Raw genomic sequence first — 19090 nt, forward strand, 5'->3', positions numbered from 1 at the left:
TGGAATTCAGGGATCAGAAATAAGTTTAATGTTGTTTGCCATGTATCACCCTGCAGCAAAACCATAATACACGGTTTCCGCGGTTTGTGTTTCTCTTCGGAGAAGGAGCTGCTTACATTTTCTATACACCAGAACATCTCATCCAAATCTCTCAAGTCTCTTTTTTTTTTTATAAAACTTTCATGACAAGATCCTTCGAATCCCTGTGTGCTACATATTTCGCATTACAAAACGTGTATGGCAACAACAACACCAAGGGTGTGGAAGGATTTCCTCCTGTGTTTTCTGTCGCCACGAACAGGTAAATATTCTGGTGGCTGATGGGAGTTTAAAGGCATCAAAGAGCTACACTGCCCTCTGTTGGTGATTAGTTTATTTTACAAGACGTTTAAATACCAAGCAGATATTTGTTTCGTTTATTTTCAGGGGAAAGTAAAAATTACCTTAACAAAGACAAAATTATCTTAAATTTGACAGACTTGTGTGGTGCTCAAGTCAATTTAACGGCAGCAGTGTCTCAAACAGAGAACAGGGATAGTAAATCTGGCGGTTTAGAATAGGTATACTATAGGTTTTACTTTCACATATGCCGTCTGAGTTCAGACCAGTTTCATTGTACTTACATATAGTGACAATAACATTTTCTGATTCTGAATAGAAAATAAATTTAACCAGTAAAATCCTGGGTTCATTAAAACTTACATTTTCAGAAATTGCGAGATTTGCTCTTCTTGAGACAATACATATTTGAAATGTTAAAGAAACGTTTTTAAAGAAAGTGACACGACTGGCAAAATATATTTGTCTCTCCTCCTTATGTAAGGGATTTAAGACCTCTCTGTGACCTGAAGGGGGCAGCATTGTTCCATCTTCGTTTCCTTGGCGACCACGAAGAAGAAACTCAAATCCATCATGGCTGCCAACAGGTTAGCATGTTTGGGGTTAAATGCCCTTTACTCAACGATCTGCGCACCCAAACAGGTACCTTGTTTATTCTTGCTGTATATGTTGACACTATGGCTTTAGGTAGCTGTATTTACATGGCATTACGCACATCTGTTGAAAATGAACAGAACGTAACAGTGACTGTTTTATTGCTAATGCCAAACTGCTTTCTCGCTAGCTTAATGATAAATAACTTGGTTTTGGGGGGCGCGATTATCTAACAACAAATAACATTGTTTTATAAAACTAAATTGGCAAAACGATCACTTCAATTTGATTTGATGCCAGCATGAACTCAACAGAACAGATGAGCTCAAGACCGTTCCCATTTACCGGTTTTACAATGCTAAAACTCATTTTGTGATGTTTACTCTGTTAATTATAATTTACAAATAGTTTGATGACTTCGTGTTGACTGTGATCAGGCGCTGAGGAGCTGCTGGGGAGCAGTGGAGCAAGCCAGATGCTATTATGTTGACTGGAGGATGCTGAGAGACGTCAAGAGAAGACAGATGGCTTTTGACTACGCTGACCAGAGGTTACGAATTAATTCTCTGAGGAAGAACACTATCCTACCCAAAGAGCTTCAGGTAAAGTGTGTTTACTTATATTTTTAAATGGTATTTTCCAGTTATTTAAAGTACAACTGAATCAAAGGTTTTTTAACTAATGCTATTTTTGCAGGAGCTGGCAGACAAAGAGATTGCAGCGCTACCCAGAGACAGCTGCCCAGTGAGGATACGTAACAGGTGTGTGTTGACTTCCCGTCCTCGAGGAGTCAAGAAGAGATGGCGGCTGAGTCGTATCGTTTTCCGCCATCTTGCTGACCACAATCAGATGTCTGGGATCCTGAGGGCAAGGTGGTGACTCTGGACAATGTCAGTCAGACTAATGACAGGCTGTTGATGTGTTCATGAGGAGGAGGCCATGATGTAATTCATTTATGTTCATTATTCTACATTTTTCCTTTCCTGTGGCAAATTATAGACGTTTAAAATGCTAATAAGGAAAATACTCCCTCAAGGTTCAGATGTCTATTCACTTATTGTGCATCAATAAAAGTATCAAAGTACTTTGTTTTTCTCAAACTTTCATTTTCCTTATTATTCATAGTGTTGTGAATGTTGTCAACAACAAATCTATTTTCTATCTCAGAATGTATTTACTTAATGAAATCTAATAACTGATCAAAAAGCACATTTTTATTTTAGGCAGTTAATATGGAGAAAATCTTATATTTAGTTTACTGTGTTGAATTTCAGTTACACTTAAATGTAGTGTATATTTGGTCATTCATTTTTGTCAGATAAAGGAATTATTCAGGTCTTTTAAAGTAGGTTTGTGTGAATGTGAAAAGGTTTTAAGCAATGTCTTATGTGAATTAATGGTGAAACGATTTAGAGGTTTTAAATGTGTAAGACATGCTGTATCTGGCCCCACTGTGTCGAGTTGTTTTCTTGTTTTTCCAATCAGAATGTTACTGTTTCTCCATTTTGAGGCCATTGAAAAAGTTGTTTACAACAGGTAAGATATTAATTGATAATAACCCTTCCATAAAACTTCTACTGGATGTGAACTTTTGCTTAAAGAAAGTTAGAACTATTATTTGTGATATGTGTTAGTTTCTACGGTAATTATTAAATTTGCTTGTTAAATGTACTCGACATTAGCAGAAATTAAAATTTGTTCATAGTTCAAATTAATTTAGCAGATCAAGACAAAAATAACATTTTAGTTTGGAGAAAAGCTGATTAATTTTCATTCATATTTTATATTAATAAAGTTCAGAATTTAATTTATAAGTATTTTCTACCTTAAATAAAATAAAACTACCGGTAATCAAATAATATGAAATGGCCATTGTATTAAGTTTTGAAGTGAAATGTATTGCTGTTAATACTTTAGGTCAGAGGGTGGCGCTACTGAGCTGTGGCAGTAGATAGTCAACTGTGAAAACGATCCAAAAGAAGAAAGGTTTTTTTTTTGGTGGTTGGAATACTGCTTTTACAGAACGCCGAAACAACGGTGGTTTTCACTGGAGAAAATCTGAACGCACCTGTCAAGGACAAGACCGAAATGTCTCTTACAGAACAGGTGACTATTGTTTTACTGAGAGAAAAGCTAACAAGGCTCGCTATTTTTTCTGTCTAGACGTAGTTAGCATTGCAGCGTGTCCATAAGCGATCATGCACTCGTCATTAGCATCAGTATCGTGAGGATTTCTCATTTTGCTGTTATTGGGTGCATTAAACTTCGGTTTCCTAAAGTTAGACGACTGTATTTCTGAAAGTGTTCATAGTGATTCTAGCTGCGTGTGTCAGAACAGAAGTTTGGACGGCTAACGTAGCTTTTAGCTTTGAGTTTACCAGAACATTCTAGGAACTTCATACTAACCGTGCTGAAAATCGAGACATTTTTAGTAAACTCTGAAAATAAATCCATTTTATTTATATAGCACATTTAAGAACTTCCGAATTTGACAAAATTGCTTAACAAAAAAAAACAGCAATTAAACAAAGTTTATAAAAAGATTTAGCATTAAGTCATACAGTTCAATGGAAGGAACACCACTGTCATTTGAAATATAAACATAATAAAACATAGCCAGAGCTATATAAACAAAAAACATCCAGCAAGATTAAATGCAGAATTAAAATAGTTAAGAAGAAATTGGGGCTGCGCAGTGGTTAGAGCTGTTGCCTTGCAGCGAGAAGGTCTTGGGTTTGCTTCCCGGTGTCGGTACAGGGTCTGCTCGGGGTGGAGACGAAACAAGATGGCAGAGTGAGCAGTTGGTCCCCAGCAGGCTGCAAAGGGAAATCAGTTTTTTCCAAGTCCAAACGTTGCTTAAAGGTAAAAATAAAAAAACAAGCCATAACGTATTAGAAGCAACTTTAATTCGTTTTTGACAAACTGAAGAACTTTTGAAGAGCTAATTACTGTGAGAGAGAGTATGGAACAACTTGGGCATCGTCTATCATAATTATGGCATTGCTGTGATGGATGATATGAGTGAAAACGAACCCCAAAATATAGAGCAAGCTGATGATAATCTCGACGACAGTCAAACTAATATGAACAGTCTGCAACCCAAAAAGCTGAGGAAGAGAAGTGTGAAGGCAAGAGAGGAGTGTACAAATGATGGAGATCCTGATGAAACAATTTGATGGGCTGGACGGGAAGTTGGAGAACATTGAAGTGAGAATGAACAATGTTCAAGAAGTTCTAAAAAAAGTTGGATGCTCTAGAAATCAAACTACAAAACATCGAAAAAAGCGCAGAAGACACGAAGAAAGAAACTAATGTAAACTAAGAAAACATCACTAATCTACAAAAACAAGTTGAGTTTCTGGGTGTCAAACAGCTCTGAAAGAGAAGGTACTGGAAGCTGGGCGGTACAAGAGGAGATGGAACCTCAGGCTTTTTGGGTTAGCTGAAAAAGAGGAAGAGAAAATCAGAAAGGAAGTTATCGGCATACTCACAAGAGTGGTCCCCGTGTCTGTCGACGAGCTCAGCAGGAATGTGGACACCGTTCACCGTTTGGGGAAGAAAAGATGCAATGAATACCATGCCAAGACCCATCATCATTCAGTTTGTGTCACGTACGATGAAGGAAGAAGTGTGGAAGATTTCGAAAGAGGCCAGAGTATACAAGGAGAAGATCATCTTTAAAAATGACTTCTCCAAAGAGGATCGGGAGGTGAGGGAGAAGCTGTGACCCCAGGTGGAGGAAGCCAGACGACGTGGAAAGAAAGCCTTCTTGAAGGAAGGATACGCCATCATCGATGGGAGGAAGGTCTATATATGTTAGAAATATGATACATTTCAATATTCAGGAAAGAACCAAGACACTTTTTTTCTAATATACTGTTCATTTGTTAAGATGGGCTGCTATTTTGAGGATGAGATCTCACCTGACCAAATAGCCCAATATTTTTTATCTTCTGGTTGTTAAAGGTGGAAGTTTTGGATGAGCTATAATATAGTTGGACAGTATTGCTTATTCCTGCTGTTTGGATAAATCCAGAGCGGATAAACTAGGTAACATTCCTAGCCATTTGTTTTGTTTGGTATGTCAGTTTTGTTAACTTCTTTGAATGTTAGAGGGTTGAAAAACACCATAAAGCACAAGGCACCTTTTTTATTTTGTAAAGAGCTTAAGGCCAACTTAATTTTGTTACAGGAAACGCATTCGAATAATCTGTCGATTATTTTTTCGATCAATCGGTTTGTTATTGTTTAGCTATTTTACCTATACAAGTGTTGAATACATTTCAGTTAAGAAAAAGACAAACATAAGAGAATTGTGCAGTTGACTGCAATCTATTTTATTGCACATGAACACAGTCAGCGGTGTAAAATGAGCTAAACAGTGCAAAATATCAGTCCAGAATAATTTTTTGGCATCATAATATGAGAGGTAAATTCCATAAAAAATAATGTAGAATCTAGAATAGAGTTTGTAAGTGGTATGCATTGCTGGGGGGTGAGTGTCTTGTTCCCCATGTAGTTGTCCATCGTTGCTTGTTTTTTTCTGCATAAGAAACACAAATAGACTGAAATAAGTACACATATAAAATAAAGCAGCACACACACTACAACACTAAATCAATATCACATTATTTGAATTAATTAACAATATACAGTGATCATTTATTTTTGATAAAAATGTGTTGTGAGGCATTTTACAGCGTTAGACAGTAAAACAGCCTTTTAATAGTAAAAAAAAAATGACTTTCTGAATTTCTCCTGTATTTAAAAATTGAAAGCGTACAACTATGCCGCGTTACATTCACCTGGACACAGCTCTTCTGTATATTTTTCTCCGCGGAATTGTCCTTTTTTGAATGAGGAACATAGTTATGGATTTGTGCCGTTTTTCTCTTAACGAGAACATTCTTATAAACAGACGTGCTAAATTTGGCAAGCGCATGATTCACAACACGGAGGAGATTCACGATTGCATCTAGTCAATCAGAAGTAGAACACCGTAGACTGACGTGGCAAAAAAACATGTCCGGAGGGTCCGATCGATAGTTGAATCTCAGATTGAGGAGGAGCAATGTGGTTTTTGTCCTCGCCGTGGAACTGTGGACCAGCTCTTTACCCTTGCAAGGGTGATGGAGGGGGCATGGGAGTTTGCCCAACCAATCCGCATGTGTTTTGTGGATTTGGAGAAGGCTTATGACCGTGTCCCCAGGGGCACCCTGTGGGGGACGCTCCAGGAGTATGGGGTGGGTGACTTTCTGTTAAGGGCCTTTCAGTCCCTTTACCAGAGGAGCGTGAGTTTGGTCCGCATAGCCGGTAGTAAGTCAGACCTGTTCCCGGTGAGGGTTGGACTCCACCAGGGCTGCCCTTTGTCACTGGTTATGTTCATTACCTTTATGGACAGAATTTCTAGGCGCAGCCGTGGTGTGGAGTGTGTCGAGTTTGGTGGCAGGAGAATCTTGTCTCTGCTTTTTGCGGATGATGTGGTCCTCCTAGCTTCATCCAGCTCTGACCTTCAGCTCTTGCTGGGTAGGTTCACGGCTAAGTGTGAAGCGGCTGGGATGAGGATCAGCACCTCCAAATCTAAGACCATGGTTCTCGACCAAAAAAGGGTTGCTTGCCAACTCTGGGTCGGGGGAGAGGTCCTACCTCAAGTGGAGGAGTTTAAGTATCTGGGGGTCTTGGTTCACGAGTGAGGGTAGGAGGGATCAGGAGATCGACAGGCGGATTGGTTCGGCGTCTGCAGTGATGCGGACGCTGAGCCGATCTGTCGTGGTGAAGAGGGAGCTGAGCCAGAAAGCCAGGCTCTTGATTTACCGGTCGATCTACGTCCCAATCCTCACCTATGGTCATGAGCTTTGGGTAATGACCGAAAGAACAAGATCGCGGATACAAGTGGCCGAAATGAGTTTCCTCCGTAGGGTGGCCGGGCTCAGCCTTAGAGATAGGGTGAGGAGCTCGGACATTCGGGAGGGACTTGGAGTAGAACCGCTGCTCCTCTGGATCGAAAGGAGCCAGTTGAGGTGGTTTGGGCATCTGGTCAGGATGCCTCCTGGACGCCTCCTCGGGGAGGTGTTTCGGGCATGTCCTGCCGGCAGGAGACCCCCGGGTCGACCCAGGACACTTTGGAGAGGTTACATCTCCAATCTGGTCCGGGAACGCCTTGGGGTCCTGCCGGAGGAGCTGGTGGAGAAGCCCGGGGAAAGGACGGCCTGGAGCTCCCTAGTTGGGATGCTGTCCGCGCGACCCGGTTAAGCGGAGGAAGACGACGACGGTTCTGTACCTTTTCTCTTCAGCACAGTTGACAAAGGTTTATGATGGGTCAGTCTTCCTGCATGCTCAGATCATGCCCTTCCCTTGCTTGAAAATTTGTTCCAAAATGAAAGTTGAACCCACATTTTTTTTATCTGTGAATTCAATGCCGTTCAGAGTTTGCATGTTCTCCCTGTGCATGCGTGGGTTCGCTCCGGCTTCCTCCCACAGTCCACACAGTGTGTGTGTGTGTGTCAGTGTGTGTGCGCGCTCGCATGTGTGATTGTGTGTCCTGTGTGTCTTTGTGTTGCCCTGCGATGGACTGGCTCTTAGTCCAGGAGATGGGCACCAGCCCCCCCGCGACCCTACGTGGACAAGCGGGTTCAGAAAATGGATGGATTGATGGAAGAAGAAATTGGGAACACCCATGTGATAAAGAATTTTTTTTTCAAAACGATGCACTGATATGAAATGTTTGGGCTGATATTTGCTGATAATGATATGTTTATATATATATATATATATATATATATATATATATATACACACACACACTACTTGAATGCTTCTGAGACAATTACCATTACTGTCATGTAACAGGGTTGTAGTGAAGCGTTGATGACGTCGATGGCTCGATTCTAAAAATTCGTCGTCAGATCCGGTAGTCGACGCACCACGCCCACTTGTTGCATCCCCAAGAGTTTATAAATAGAGGTGGAATCTGCCTGTTTTTCCTCTAGTTCGCCCTCTTCTCCGCCTTCACTAACATCTCCGCCAAATACCGAAGACCCGGAACAATGTCCGTCCGCTACTAGATTCCTTTCCTGTTTTGCCCGCCTTCATCTCCCGGCAACGGACAACAACTCCCGGGGTCATATGCGCTGCTTCGTCTCTACCGCAGATGTAGAAAATCACCGGGAGCGTTTCTCCCTTCATAAAGGGAGCTTCTTTCAGACATTAGGAGAGCTGTTTTTGTGATAGCAGTCTCTCCTGCGTGCTGGTCTGTTTGCTGGGCATTTTTGGTTTATTTAAACTTGGTAACTTGAACTTATCGTTGGTAAAGCTACTGTTAGTGTTTTCGCTAACAGCTTCTTGCATTTGGATAGGCTGTTACGTTTTGGTTTAGAGTTCATCTTTTTTGTGGTGCAGATCTCCCTTTTATTACATTTAGAGTGTTGTGGGTTTTCGGTTTAGTTTAAAATATCACCTTGAGTTTGGTTTAACCACCCAGTTTAGAGTTTGGACCTTTGGAGATTATTTTGGTCCAGAACCCTGTGATCTTTGCCCAGTGGGACATCCCTACTTATTTGTACTTTTGTTTTAATTCCCCACAGGCAGAATTACTTTTATTATTCCCAACCTGTGGATGGAAAGATTTATGGTTTTTTGTAGTTGTAAATAAACCTGATCATCATTTTAACATTTAAATCCCACGTTATTGTCCCTTCCTTTTTGCACACGAGCCAAACTCCCCAGGAAGAGTCGTAACACCACTCGCCTCACGCACATAAGTGTCTAAAGCAAAGCAGCATGGAGACACTCCGTCTCCAACCACCTCTCAGGCTGCAGCCTGCACTCTTAAGTTCTACATGTCACCAGAACATAAACAACCGCAACACAATAAAAGCAGTGTTATACAAAATGGAAGGCCTGTAGTGTTTATTCTCTTACAGTACCAATTAATCAATTTTTTGAGGAATTTATTTGAGGTGTTTTGGTTTTTATTAACTGTGCAATAGAAATATAATCATTAGATTAATTGTCCTAATAGTCATTAGAATAGTCGACTATTTGATAAAATAATCGTCAGAATAAGCGTTTTAAAAATAATCGTTTACCCCCAGCCCTAGAAACTAAACAATTACACATCATCACCCCCCCTCAAACTCTTAAAAATACACAAATGGAAACATGTTGGGAAAAATAGTGGTTATTAATTTCGGCCCAGTTTTACTTATTCAACCGAAACAGATGTGTTAAAAAAATTACTAACATTGGCCAATACCAATATATGTTGTGCAAATGTGCGGTCCCCTTTTCTGACATGTCTGGATAAACGAACAGTTATCCAGACTGTATGTTAGATTTGCTAATTAATTACTTAATAATAATAATAACAATACATTTTATTTAAAAGCACCTTTCAGGTCACCCAAGGTCACTTTACAGAATAAGAACCATAAATCAAACTTAGACATTTCAATACTTGGTTGCAAGTCCTTTGCAGTCAATTACAGCCTGAAGTCTGGAACACATAGATGTCACCAGACGTTGGGTTTCATCCCTGGTGATGCTCTGCCAGGCTTCTACTGCAACAGTCTTCAGTTCCTGCTTGTTCCTGGGGCATTTTCCCTTCAGTTTTGTCTTCAGCAAGTGAAATATTCAGCTGAATATGAGCAGATAATATTGCCTGACACACTTGAGAATTCATTGTGCTTTTTTTGTCAGCAGTTATCAATAAATACAAGAGAACCAGTTCCACTGGCAGCCATACATGCCCACGTCATGACTCTTCCAGCACCATGCTTCACTGATGAGGTGGTACGCTTGGGATCATGAGCAGTTCCTTTCCGTCTCCATACTCTTCTCTTCCCATCACTCTGGTACAAGTTGATCTTGGCCTCATCTGTCCATAGGATGTTGTTCCAGAACTGTGAAGGCTTTTTTAGATGTTGTTTGGCAAACTCTAATCTGGCCTTCCTGTTTTTGGGGCTCACCAACGGTTTACATCTTGTGGTGAACCCTCTGTATTCACACTGGTGGAGTCTTCTCTTGATTGTTGACTTTGACACAGATACACCTACCTCCTGGAGAGCATTATTGATCTGGCCAACTGTTGTGAAGGGTGTTTTCTTCACCAGGGAAAGGATTCTTCGGTCATCAACCACAGTTATTTTCCGTGGTCTTCCAGGTATTTTGGTGTTGCTGAGCTCACCGGTGTGTTCCTTCTTTTTGAGAATGTTCCAAACTTGTTTTGGCCACGCCTAATGTTTTTGCTATCTCTCTGATAGGTTTCTTTTGTTTTTTCAGCCTAATGATGGCTTGCTTCACTGAGTTTAACAGCTTTTTGGATCTCATCTTGGATTCGTTGCTTTATTCCTCAACCCAAGTCCTCGGATCACGCATTTTAGCTAAAACACTAACGTCAACTTGCCTTGCATTGATTGTAGAGTTGTGGGTGATGATCATGCAGATGTGTCATGAGATTTGAAGGGTTGCTGCCTTTCACAGACACTTTTTCTGCACGTGCTGCAAACAGGATAGCTGTCTTCTAGCAAGTGTCCCTCGGCATTCTTCAAATATCCAAAAAATGCCCATACTTCCGACTTTGTCTTCTTTGAGGGATAATAAATGTCCTGAGCGCAGCCGTCTCCTCCTTTAACCATTATTTCAGCTTTAGCTTCAAGAAAGTTTTGGTTGTAAACAGTAAAGTGCGCATGTGCCGCCGGCAACTTCAGCAGATGATACGGTGGCTGGTAAGGGTCACTGCGCCTACACCGCAGCCACGGTAATCCACCAAGATAATATATATTTTTTTTAAAACTAGAGAGGTTATTATTATTGTCAACTTTTTTACCGGGGTTTACCGCTACACCGGTTACCGTGACAACCCTGGACTGTATGTAAAGGAGAGCTGAGCCATTAAGAGCTTCAAAAAATAAAAAATTCTGCATGGCATTTAAATGAGAGCCATTGCAGAGACTTTTTTTTCATTGCAGAGACTTAAGTCCAACCTCATCGTGCACTTGAAGCAGGATCACAAAACATTGCATGAGGATTTTTGGAGTGTGTGAACTTTAAACTTTAGACACTCGACTTGTAGCAGTTGGTCAATGAACAATATTGTGTTTTTTTTTCTTATGTCCCTGCTAAGGCCCGATCGATATGCTTTTTTGGGACCGATACCGATATAAAACTTTTAACAAAGGCCGATAGCAGATATAATGGCCGGTAAATCTCCCTCACAAAAAAAGAAATAAAAATTTTCTTAAGCTTAAACCCTTCATTCTCTGCCTTTTTGATGCTTACTTATTTTGCTATTACACACCAAAGAACGGTCTCAATAACTCACTAGGGTTTCCAAGTAATGCAAATAAGACTTATTTAGCAGATCTCAAAAACAACAGAACACACAAACTCAGTCACAGCATAAATCTAACATTCAAGTTTTTTCTTGTATACTGTGGTTTCCACAAATACATTTTAACTTAAAGGATTATTCCACCACTCAGTAAAATTGTGTCTTGTTAAGATTCCCCAGAGTTGGACAAGTCAGAAAAAGCATTTTATAACCAGCCCAATATGATCTGGCAGCAGTTGGTTTTCTTAGTTTAGCATAAAACAATGTAAGTGAATTCACATACACTGTAGCGTTTTTTATGTAGGTGAATGCAAGCCTTCCCTTCCATTGCTTAATGCTAAAACAACTGGTTACATAATGTTTTTTCTGACTTAGCTAACTCTGGGGAATCTAACAACATGCACAAGTTTAGGGACAGAAGATCCCTATAAGAATATTAAAATAATAAAAATACAGCAATAAATAAAACGTAATACTTGTGCTTTGTAACAAAGTAACACTCTGTGGAAGTTAACTTGGTGAACTTATTCACCCTGGACAGGAAATAATTGCACATAAGAAACATAAATAAGAATAAATTGAAAAAAAAAAAGTTCCAAAACAATAATTTGTGTTCAAAGGAGTGGAGCCACACAACATGAGTTCATAAAGCAGGCACCATCTGCTGGATAGGTAGCGCAATATCGGCCGTCTTTTTGGCCGATAGCCGATACTGTTAATGACCCCAATATCAGCCAATAATATCGGCCGGACGATATATCGGTCAGGCCCTAGTCCCTGCCCTCCACATTTTTGCAACCAAAGGTTGACTTTTCTTTTCTGTTTGAATAAAATCACTTGATCAAGTCTTTTATGCATTTCACGCTATGAAATAGGTAAAAATATGTGTGATTTGTGCTGATTTCATATCAGATTGATATCTGTATCGGTCAGTACTTAAGGCTGTATAATCTGTATCGTATCGGAAGTGAAAAAAGTTGTATCGGGACATCCCTGTTTTGCATGCTCAAAGACGTCTTACGTCTTAGCTGCTGCTACTAATTCTTTGTGATTAGCTGTATTTTGTTTGGCTTTGTGCTCTCAATGATTACGTAAAGTTGCGTTTACAGCTGCAGCAAAAAGTCTGAGCCATATGTCTGAGTCCTACATTTATTTCCTGGTATACATATTGTTGATTGGATAACAAGATAATCTTGATGTAAAAAATAGTTTTTTTTTAATGTGTTATTATAACTGTTAATACCCTTTACCGTGGTTTATACTGAAAATGTGTGTTCATCTGTTTCTCTGCTTTCACCACTACCTCCACCCTCCTTTTTGTCCAACAGATTAGTCAGCTGGAATCAGACCTGCAGGAGCTAGGTTCCCTCTTGGGGAAAGCAGAAAGGAAAAGGGTTCAGGATCTGCTAAAGGAGGAGCAGAAGAAGGTGGAGAAAGAACTCACAGCCAAACGGCTACAGCAGGAGCAACAAGCTAGGAGAGAAGCAGAACCTTCTTCAGCCTCCAAAGCAGCGTACACAGTGAAGATCACTAGCTATGGTAAAGAGCTTTCAAGATTAAAGGTTTATGAGGGCAGTAGCAAATTCTCCACATTGTTCCATTTTTAAAATTATATAAATATTTATTCACAGCATGGGATCAGTCTGACAAATTTGTCAAAATTTACCTGAATTTGAAAGAAGTGCAGAAAATACCTTCAGAAAATGTGGAGGTGAACTTCACAGAAAGGTAAACTTGTGAGTAACAAATAACGTTTGCTGTGCTTGTTCATCATATGAAATATTTTTTTTAAAATCACATGTTGTCTCTTGCAGATCGTTTTCGGTGCTGGTCAAGGATCTAGATGGCAAAAACCATCAGATGACTGTTCTCAACCTGTTGCATCCAATCAGTGTGCAGGACAGCTATAAAAAGGTGAATAAAGCTTTTCTACATTAAAAAGCAGCTGTACGTTACATTTGGCTCAATTTTTTATGAACAGCTATCTACGAAGTTATTTTCATCACTACCCTCCTGACACTGTCTTCCCTTTTTTACCCATTCCAGATGATCAGGTGCATTTATTATTTCACTCTTCACGCAATTTTATGTAAGGAGTTCAAAATACATCCAAAATGCACATGTTTTATTGTTTATGAAATGACAGCAAATTAAATCACTATTTTTATTGCCCCATGGCTAAGTTTTTATTGCGTAGTGGTGCAGTTGTTAGCACTGTTGCCTCGCAACGAAAAGGTTGCAAGTTTGAAACTCGGCTGCTGCGTTTCTGCGTGGAGTTGCATGTTTTCCCCATGCATGCGTGGGTTTCCCCCACAGATCACAACATGCCCTGTAGATTTAAAATTGTACGTCGCTTTGGATAAAAGCATCTGCCAAGTAAATAATTAAACATAAACATTATTTTTCTTGTTTCAATAGTTCTGGTTCTTGGCAAGACAATAAGTTTAAATTGAGTCAGTGGGAGGAAACTATAAAAAAAATAAATGATTTTTAAACACAAAATGTTGTTTTAGCTCCAATTTGTAGAAATATTTGACTCCTTAGTGCCACGCAGTTCAGACTAGGGCCCTGTCCACATGTAGCCGGGGATCTGCCAAAACGTAGATATTTTTCTACGTTTTGGCCTGTCATCCACACGAAAACTGAGTTTTTTCACACAAAAACGGATCTTTTTAAAAACTCCGGCCAAAGTGAAGTTCTGCGTTTTCTCCGTTTTGGGTGTCTGCGTGTGGACAGACAAAACCAGAGTTTTAAGGTCCGCAACGTCACTGTCCGCGACAAAAAAAATGCTGACATCACGTGTGCGACCTGTGTTTACACTAGCCGACAGCATGGATGCCCTCAGAGCTGCGCTCGCTTTATCAGTTGTCCAAGCGCTTTTTGCTTGTTTGTTTTTGCAAGCGGAATTACTGCTCCTTGCGGAAGACCACAGACGACGGACGAGGTTAAGAACAGGGGAAGTACTGCCGCCTACAGGTCTGGCATGTCCTTAACAACGTATTTATCCGGGTATGTGTGGACAGAGGTTTTTTTTAAAACGAGGTGGTGTGGATGCAAGTTTTTGGAGGGACGGATATTCGTTTATAAAAATAAACGGCTACGTGTGGACTAGGCTTAAGTGTTGCAGCTACAGTAGCCCACACATATCAAAAAGGCAATTAGATGAGAATCGGAGAAAGGAGGGGGGATTTGCCTTGTTCACAAACGATCTTTGTTCTAGTGTGTTAGTCACATGTTGTCATTTGACCAGTCACAGTTGAAGAGACAGCACGCAGACACAGAACGGCGCTCACAGCGAGTATGAGTGCTGTCGCTTTAACTTCTCAGAGCGATTTTGGGCTTGAAAGTTCTTGGGGGGGGGGGGGGGGGGGTTACGTTGAGTGTGGTGTAAACACCATCAGTATTTAACCCCGTTAAAACCTAATGTTAGCAACATAAATACTTTTTCTGGTGAGAAATGGCCACCAGTATGCTACAGCCTTACTCGTTTAAAATAAATCCCAATATATTGATCTGGGCACCAGAAGATTCAGGGATGCTGGAGGAGAAACACGTGATGAGATAATTTCATAATATTGTAACATTCCTGCTGCATTAAAGAGTCAGAACAGCATTTTGCCCTTAGCACTGGTTTACTAAAGTAGGCAAGCAAACAGCTGAGATAAAGTTGCATTTACCTGCAGCTCCAGCTCTTCCTAAACATTAGGGCTGCACAATATATCACAAATATATCGTTATCGTGATATCAGCATGCACAATATGCATATCGCAAAGAACAGCTAAATATCACAGTGAATGGTCAGCCCAAATGTTTGCTACACATAATGCATTCTGTCAAACGGCGAAAGCATGATGTTTTTTTTTAACAAATCAAATAGAGCTCTTCATCCATTTGGCCAATTGGGTGGGTTCTCTTAGGTTAGAGTCCCGTCCTTGAGGCGGACGGCACTTAATTTTGATGATTAGCAAACACCTGAGTTAGCTTTGTTCTGCTCTTTTTGCTGATTCTGCTTTTCTTGGGATCCACTGATCGCCTTTTCTTGTTCATTTTCCCTTTCCTCACATCTTTAGCTTTTCTCATTTTTTAAATTTTTTTAAATTTCTTTGTTTTTGATTATTTTTGTTCCTGAGTTAATTTTTTAATTATCGCAAGTAATATCGTCATCGCAATATTAATCATTGTTATCGAATATCTCATGTTTTCCCAATATCGCGCAGCCCTACTAAACATTTAATCACAACCAACTCATCAGAGCATTAGCACTCATGACTCATAACAATAACCTCTTAAGGATGATTACAGTGTTCTGGAATATTTTCTGATGTTTTCATGTTTGGTGGTCTGAGTGTGAAGTAGTCCTATTATAATACTTCTTAATAAATATGTGATGTTTTTTTCTGAGCAGAGAGACTGTCCCTAATCCACTTTCATGTCCAAATGCAAACATGGAGCAGTATTAGTACAGTATTTTAAGATGGCGTATGGTTATTGACCCTTTGCACCGACGTCACCTAATCACGTGTGTCCACCATGGTGGACGGCAAAAGCATGTAAACAGTGAGCAACGCGATTACTAAACAAAGGGGAAAGTAGAGCCTGAAATTGTTTTTGCGATCAAAACAAAAACAAAACTCCTCCAGCATTCCTTCAACTAGTTCATGCCCAGTTCAGTTATCAGAACAAGTAGCGCATCTAGCCGGGGCTCATAGAAAGCGGTATGTTAACTAGCTTACCAACGTTAGCTTACGTTCTCTCTGCAGCTGTTCACCGATGTAAACGTGTTTCTGACTTTGCCTAAATTCACCCCTCTGGATTTACAACTTTATGTTATAAACAGCGTTTTACTTTACACCAAAGCTGATTTTTAAAAAGTCCGGATCCCTGCCAGCTTCTGTTGCTGGTGGTGTTACCGGGTTCAGCTGCTGCTCTCACACCGGAATGAGAAGATCTCTGAACGCTGACGCTCATATAAATAAATAAAGTAATTTTAACACACGTAATCATACATCAGAGCTTTAATATTGTTAACAATTGTCTCGCTTTACACTACAATGGACGGAGCGCAGCCTCCATGGTGAAATACCCATCCATCAGGATTATCAATAACTTGTATAAACACATCATATTTATCCCTGCCCCTGTCTTCCTCGTGAAATAAATTAGCATTAATCTTACCTGGTAAAAACTTGTTCGCTGCAATAGTCCGCTTGATTGATTGATCGCCGCAGTTCATCTCCGTCCTCAGTCTCCATCAAAGTTATTAAAAAGAAAAAACGAGTTGAGTTCACGTCCTTGTCTGTTAGTGCAGCCAACCACGCAGCAAGCTAAAACCATTTTACTGTCAAATCAACTAAATAAAAGCGATAAAAGGCTACAAACTGGCTTGTTTTGACTACCTTCACTGGAGTTTCTATGGGTGTAAACGGTCTTTTTGCTGTCCTTCATGGCGAAGGGGGCGGTCACATGAGTGGCGTAACGTCACGTGCAAAGGGTCAGTAAAGCGTCGACCACAGTTTTTAGCTAATGGAAATAGTTAAAGTAGACTTTGGAGAGAATTAGCAATGGGAAAAGGACAAGTTTGTGAATTGCCTCATAGAATTCAATAGTAATCAAGTACAAATATTACACACTGGGCCTTTAATACATGGTCTTTTGTATCTCTGTCTCTGTCTGAAGAATAGAAGCATTTGCTATCAGAATAAATGTTTTTTGTTTTGTTTTTTTCTGTTAGGATGTTATTGTAAAACTCAAAGGCTGTTGTTTTCCTTCCAGATAAAAACTGACATGATGTTGGTCATGTGCAAAAAGCAGACAACAAAGAAGTGGGAGTGCCTCACATCAGTGGAAAAACAGGCTAAAGAGAAAGAGTAAGTTCAGAATGAATCACTGGATGTGGAATGTGTTCAGTCATTGGTCTTAGATAAGACCCCGTGGTACACGGGTTGTTTTCAGAACTACTCTAAATCATGGCCGCACAACAATTGCAGATTTTCGTTTTCACATTTTTAAATGCAGAAAAAAAAGTTATTTCTGATCATTTAAATACAACAATACATGTACACATCAGTGATATAAGGAGATTATTAAAGCATACATGTAACACTCATTTATTTGTCCCTGTCTTTTGTTGGCAGTAAACCCAATATGGATGAGAATGCAGACCCCAGTGATGGCCTCATGAGCATGCTGAAGAAGATCTATGAGGATGGAGATGACGAGATGAAGAGAACTATCAACAAAGCCTGGTCAGAGTCCCAAGAGAAGAAACTAAGAGGGCAAGAAATGATGGACTTTTAAATGTTGAATTTCCACAGCGGGAGCCAGTGAGACCTACGGGGAGCTCCGGCAGGCATGACTTAAATACAAATACTCATAAATAACATTATCTGCAGCCTGGATGAACTCATTTTCACCCTGATTTGGAAACAATGCTGATGTCCAGCAGGGGGCAGCACCTCCTCAGTGATCTATCTTTACTTAGTAGGGCTGGTCTTTGTTACCATGGCATCAAAGTTTCAGCCAGTTTGTTAGTGTGGCCTTTTATTCTTTCACACTTCATTTTTTCCATTTCCTCTTTGTTTTCATCACCATCATTCCAGTACGATACTAAAAACATTGCATGCATGTTAGTGTTTTTCATTTGATTTCGTCCATTCAATATAATTCCTCAAAGTGCTTTGTGTTTTTGATGAGTTATCCATGTTATTCCCGTGAATAGCAGCACTGCTTCCTTTCATTGTGGAAATGTATCTTGTAATTTTGTTCTTTTAGCCGTTGTCCTAATTTTCATCAGTTCTCAGGCTGCTTGTCACGTTCAAATATAACAACAAATGAGTTTTTGTACTTCTGTTTTCTGATATTTGGTTATGATCAGATACTGGCTGTGGATGAAGTATGCAGGTTTTACTTCATTTTATTATTTTAAAGCAAGTTAAAAAATACTCTTTGACTTAGAGTTGCATCTTTTCCCGCTTATGTAGACCGTTTCAGCTCAAGGTGTTCAATAAACACTCAAAACTACATGCAAACTAAATCCTGCATAGGTCAAGTTGTTGCTATATTCTTTTTGTCCACTAGATGGCAGCTACGTGACGTTTGCTGATATCTGAAGAATTCTGGCTTATGGCTAAATGGGGGGGGGGGGGGGGTTACACAAAAAAGTGAGTGCTGGGCTGAGGATTTATGTGAAGTTTTATTATTGAAAATAGATTTTTAGGCGGATTGGATTAATCTTTTGTCTCTTTAAGGTTACGTGAAAAAGAAAATTAGAACCGAGTACCATGGTGTTTGAACTGATTAAATTAGCCTTATATTGTAGGGATGGAGGCACACTTACAATTGCAATTTGATTAATACATTTTAAGGCCTGACAGTTTTCCAGCCATTTTTAAAACACTTTTTTTTCATTTATAAAAAAATGTTTTATTCACGTTATTCTGGAAGACAAAATCTTGAAATAAAGTCTCAAACAGCATTTCTAGGGGGTGAGAGGTCTTGATATTAACCACTTTTGGACTCTGATTCAGGCAATACTTATTTTTTCTTTTGCTATCATTTGAAATCCCTGCCTTCTGCAGTTCATGGATGAGGTCCTGCCTCAAGTGTAGGAGTCTTAGTATTTCAGGGTCTTGTTCACAAGTGAGGGAAAGCTGGCGCGTGAGATCGACAAGCGTATTGGTGCTGCTTCTGCAGTGATGCGGGCATTGTACCAATCTGTCTTGGTGAAGAGAGAGCTGAGACGGAATGCAAAGCTCTTGATTTTTCTTTCGATTTACAATACCCTCACCAATGGTCCAGGAGAAGACCTAAATGGAAGACCCATGACA

The 19090-nt window shown here is 39.9% G+C and overlaps 2 protein-coding genes across 2 annotated transcripts; both read left to right on the forward strand.

Annotated features, from left to right (window-relative positions):
* The first annotated feature begins 825 nt into the window (after positions 1 to 825).
* On the forward strand, positions 826 to 2017 carry mrps14 (mitochondrial ribosomal protein S14). The gene is made up of 3 exons (XM_015956964.3): positions 826 to 981; positions 1371 to 1535; positions 1630 to 2017. The coding sequence occupies exons 1-3, from the start codon at positions 913 to 915 to the stop codon at positions 1810 to 1812; spliced, it is 417 nt and encodes a 138-aa protein (XP_015812450.3). The 5' UTR covers positions 826 to 912; the 3' UTR covers positions 1813 to 2017.
* An 873-nt stretch (positions 2018 to 2890) lies between these two features.
* Positions 2891 to 18297, forward strand: cacybp (calcyclin binding protein). The gene is made up of 6 exons (XM_015956963.3): positions 2891 to 3039; positions 12592 to 12802; positions 12895 to 12991; positions 13078 to 13177; positions 17037 to 17131; positions 17399 to 18297. The coding sequence occupies exons 1-6, from the start codon at positions 3022 to 3024 to the stop codon at positions 17559 to 17561; spliced, it is 684 nt and encodes a 227-aa protein (XP_015812449.3). The 5' UTR covers positions 2891 to 3021; the 3' UTR covers positions 17562 to 18297.
* The last annotated feature ends 793 nt before the right edge of the window (positions 18298 to 19090 follow it).

This window comes from Nothobranchius furzeri, chromosome 11, assembly GCF_043380555.1.
Source record: "Nothobranchius furzeri strain GRZ-AD chromosome 11, NfurGRZ-RIMD1, whole genome shotgun sequence".
NCBI lineage: Eukaryota > Metazoa > Chordata > Actinopteri > Cyprinodontiformes > Nothobranchiidae > Nothobranchius > Nothobranchius furzeri.

Bases quoted from the DNA above. Each gene is read 5' to 3' on its own strand.
- mrps14 (XM_015956964.3), top strand. From the start codon at position 913: ATGGCTGCCAACAGGTTAGCATGTTTGGGGTTAAATGCCCTTTACTCA. The intron at 982-1,370 runs GTACCTTGTTTA...GACTGTGATCAG, and splicing joins CGATCTGCGCACCCAAACAG to GCGCTGAGGAGCTGCTGGGG. The intron at 1,536-1,629 runs GTAAAGTGTGTT...CTATTTTTGCAG, and splicing joins TCCTACCCAAAGAGCTTCAG to GAGCTGGCAGACAAAGAGAT.
- cacybp (XM_015956963.3), top strand. The intron at 12,803-12,894 runs GTAAAGAGCTTT...ATTTATTCACAG, and splicing joins AGTGAAGATCACTAGCTATG to CATGGGATCAGTCTGACAAA. The intron at 12,992-13,077 runs GTAAACTTGTGA...TGTCTCTTGCAG, and splicing joins GAGGTGAACTTCACAGAAAG to ATCGTTTTCGGTGCTGGTCA.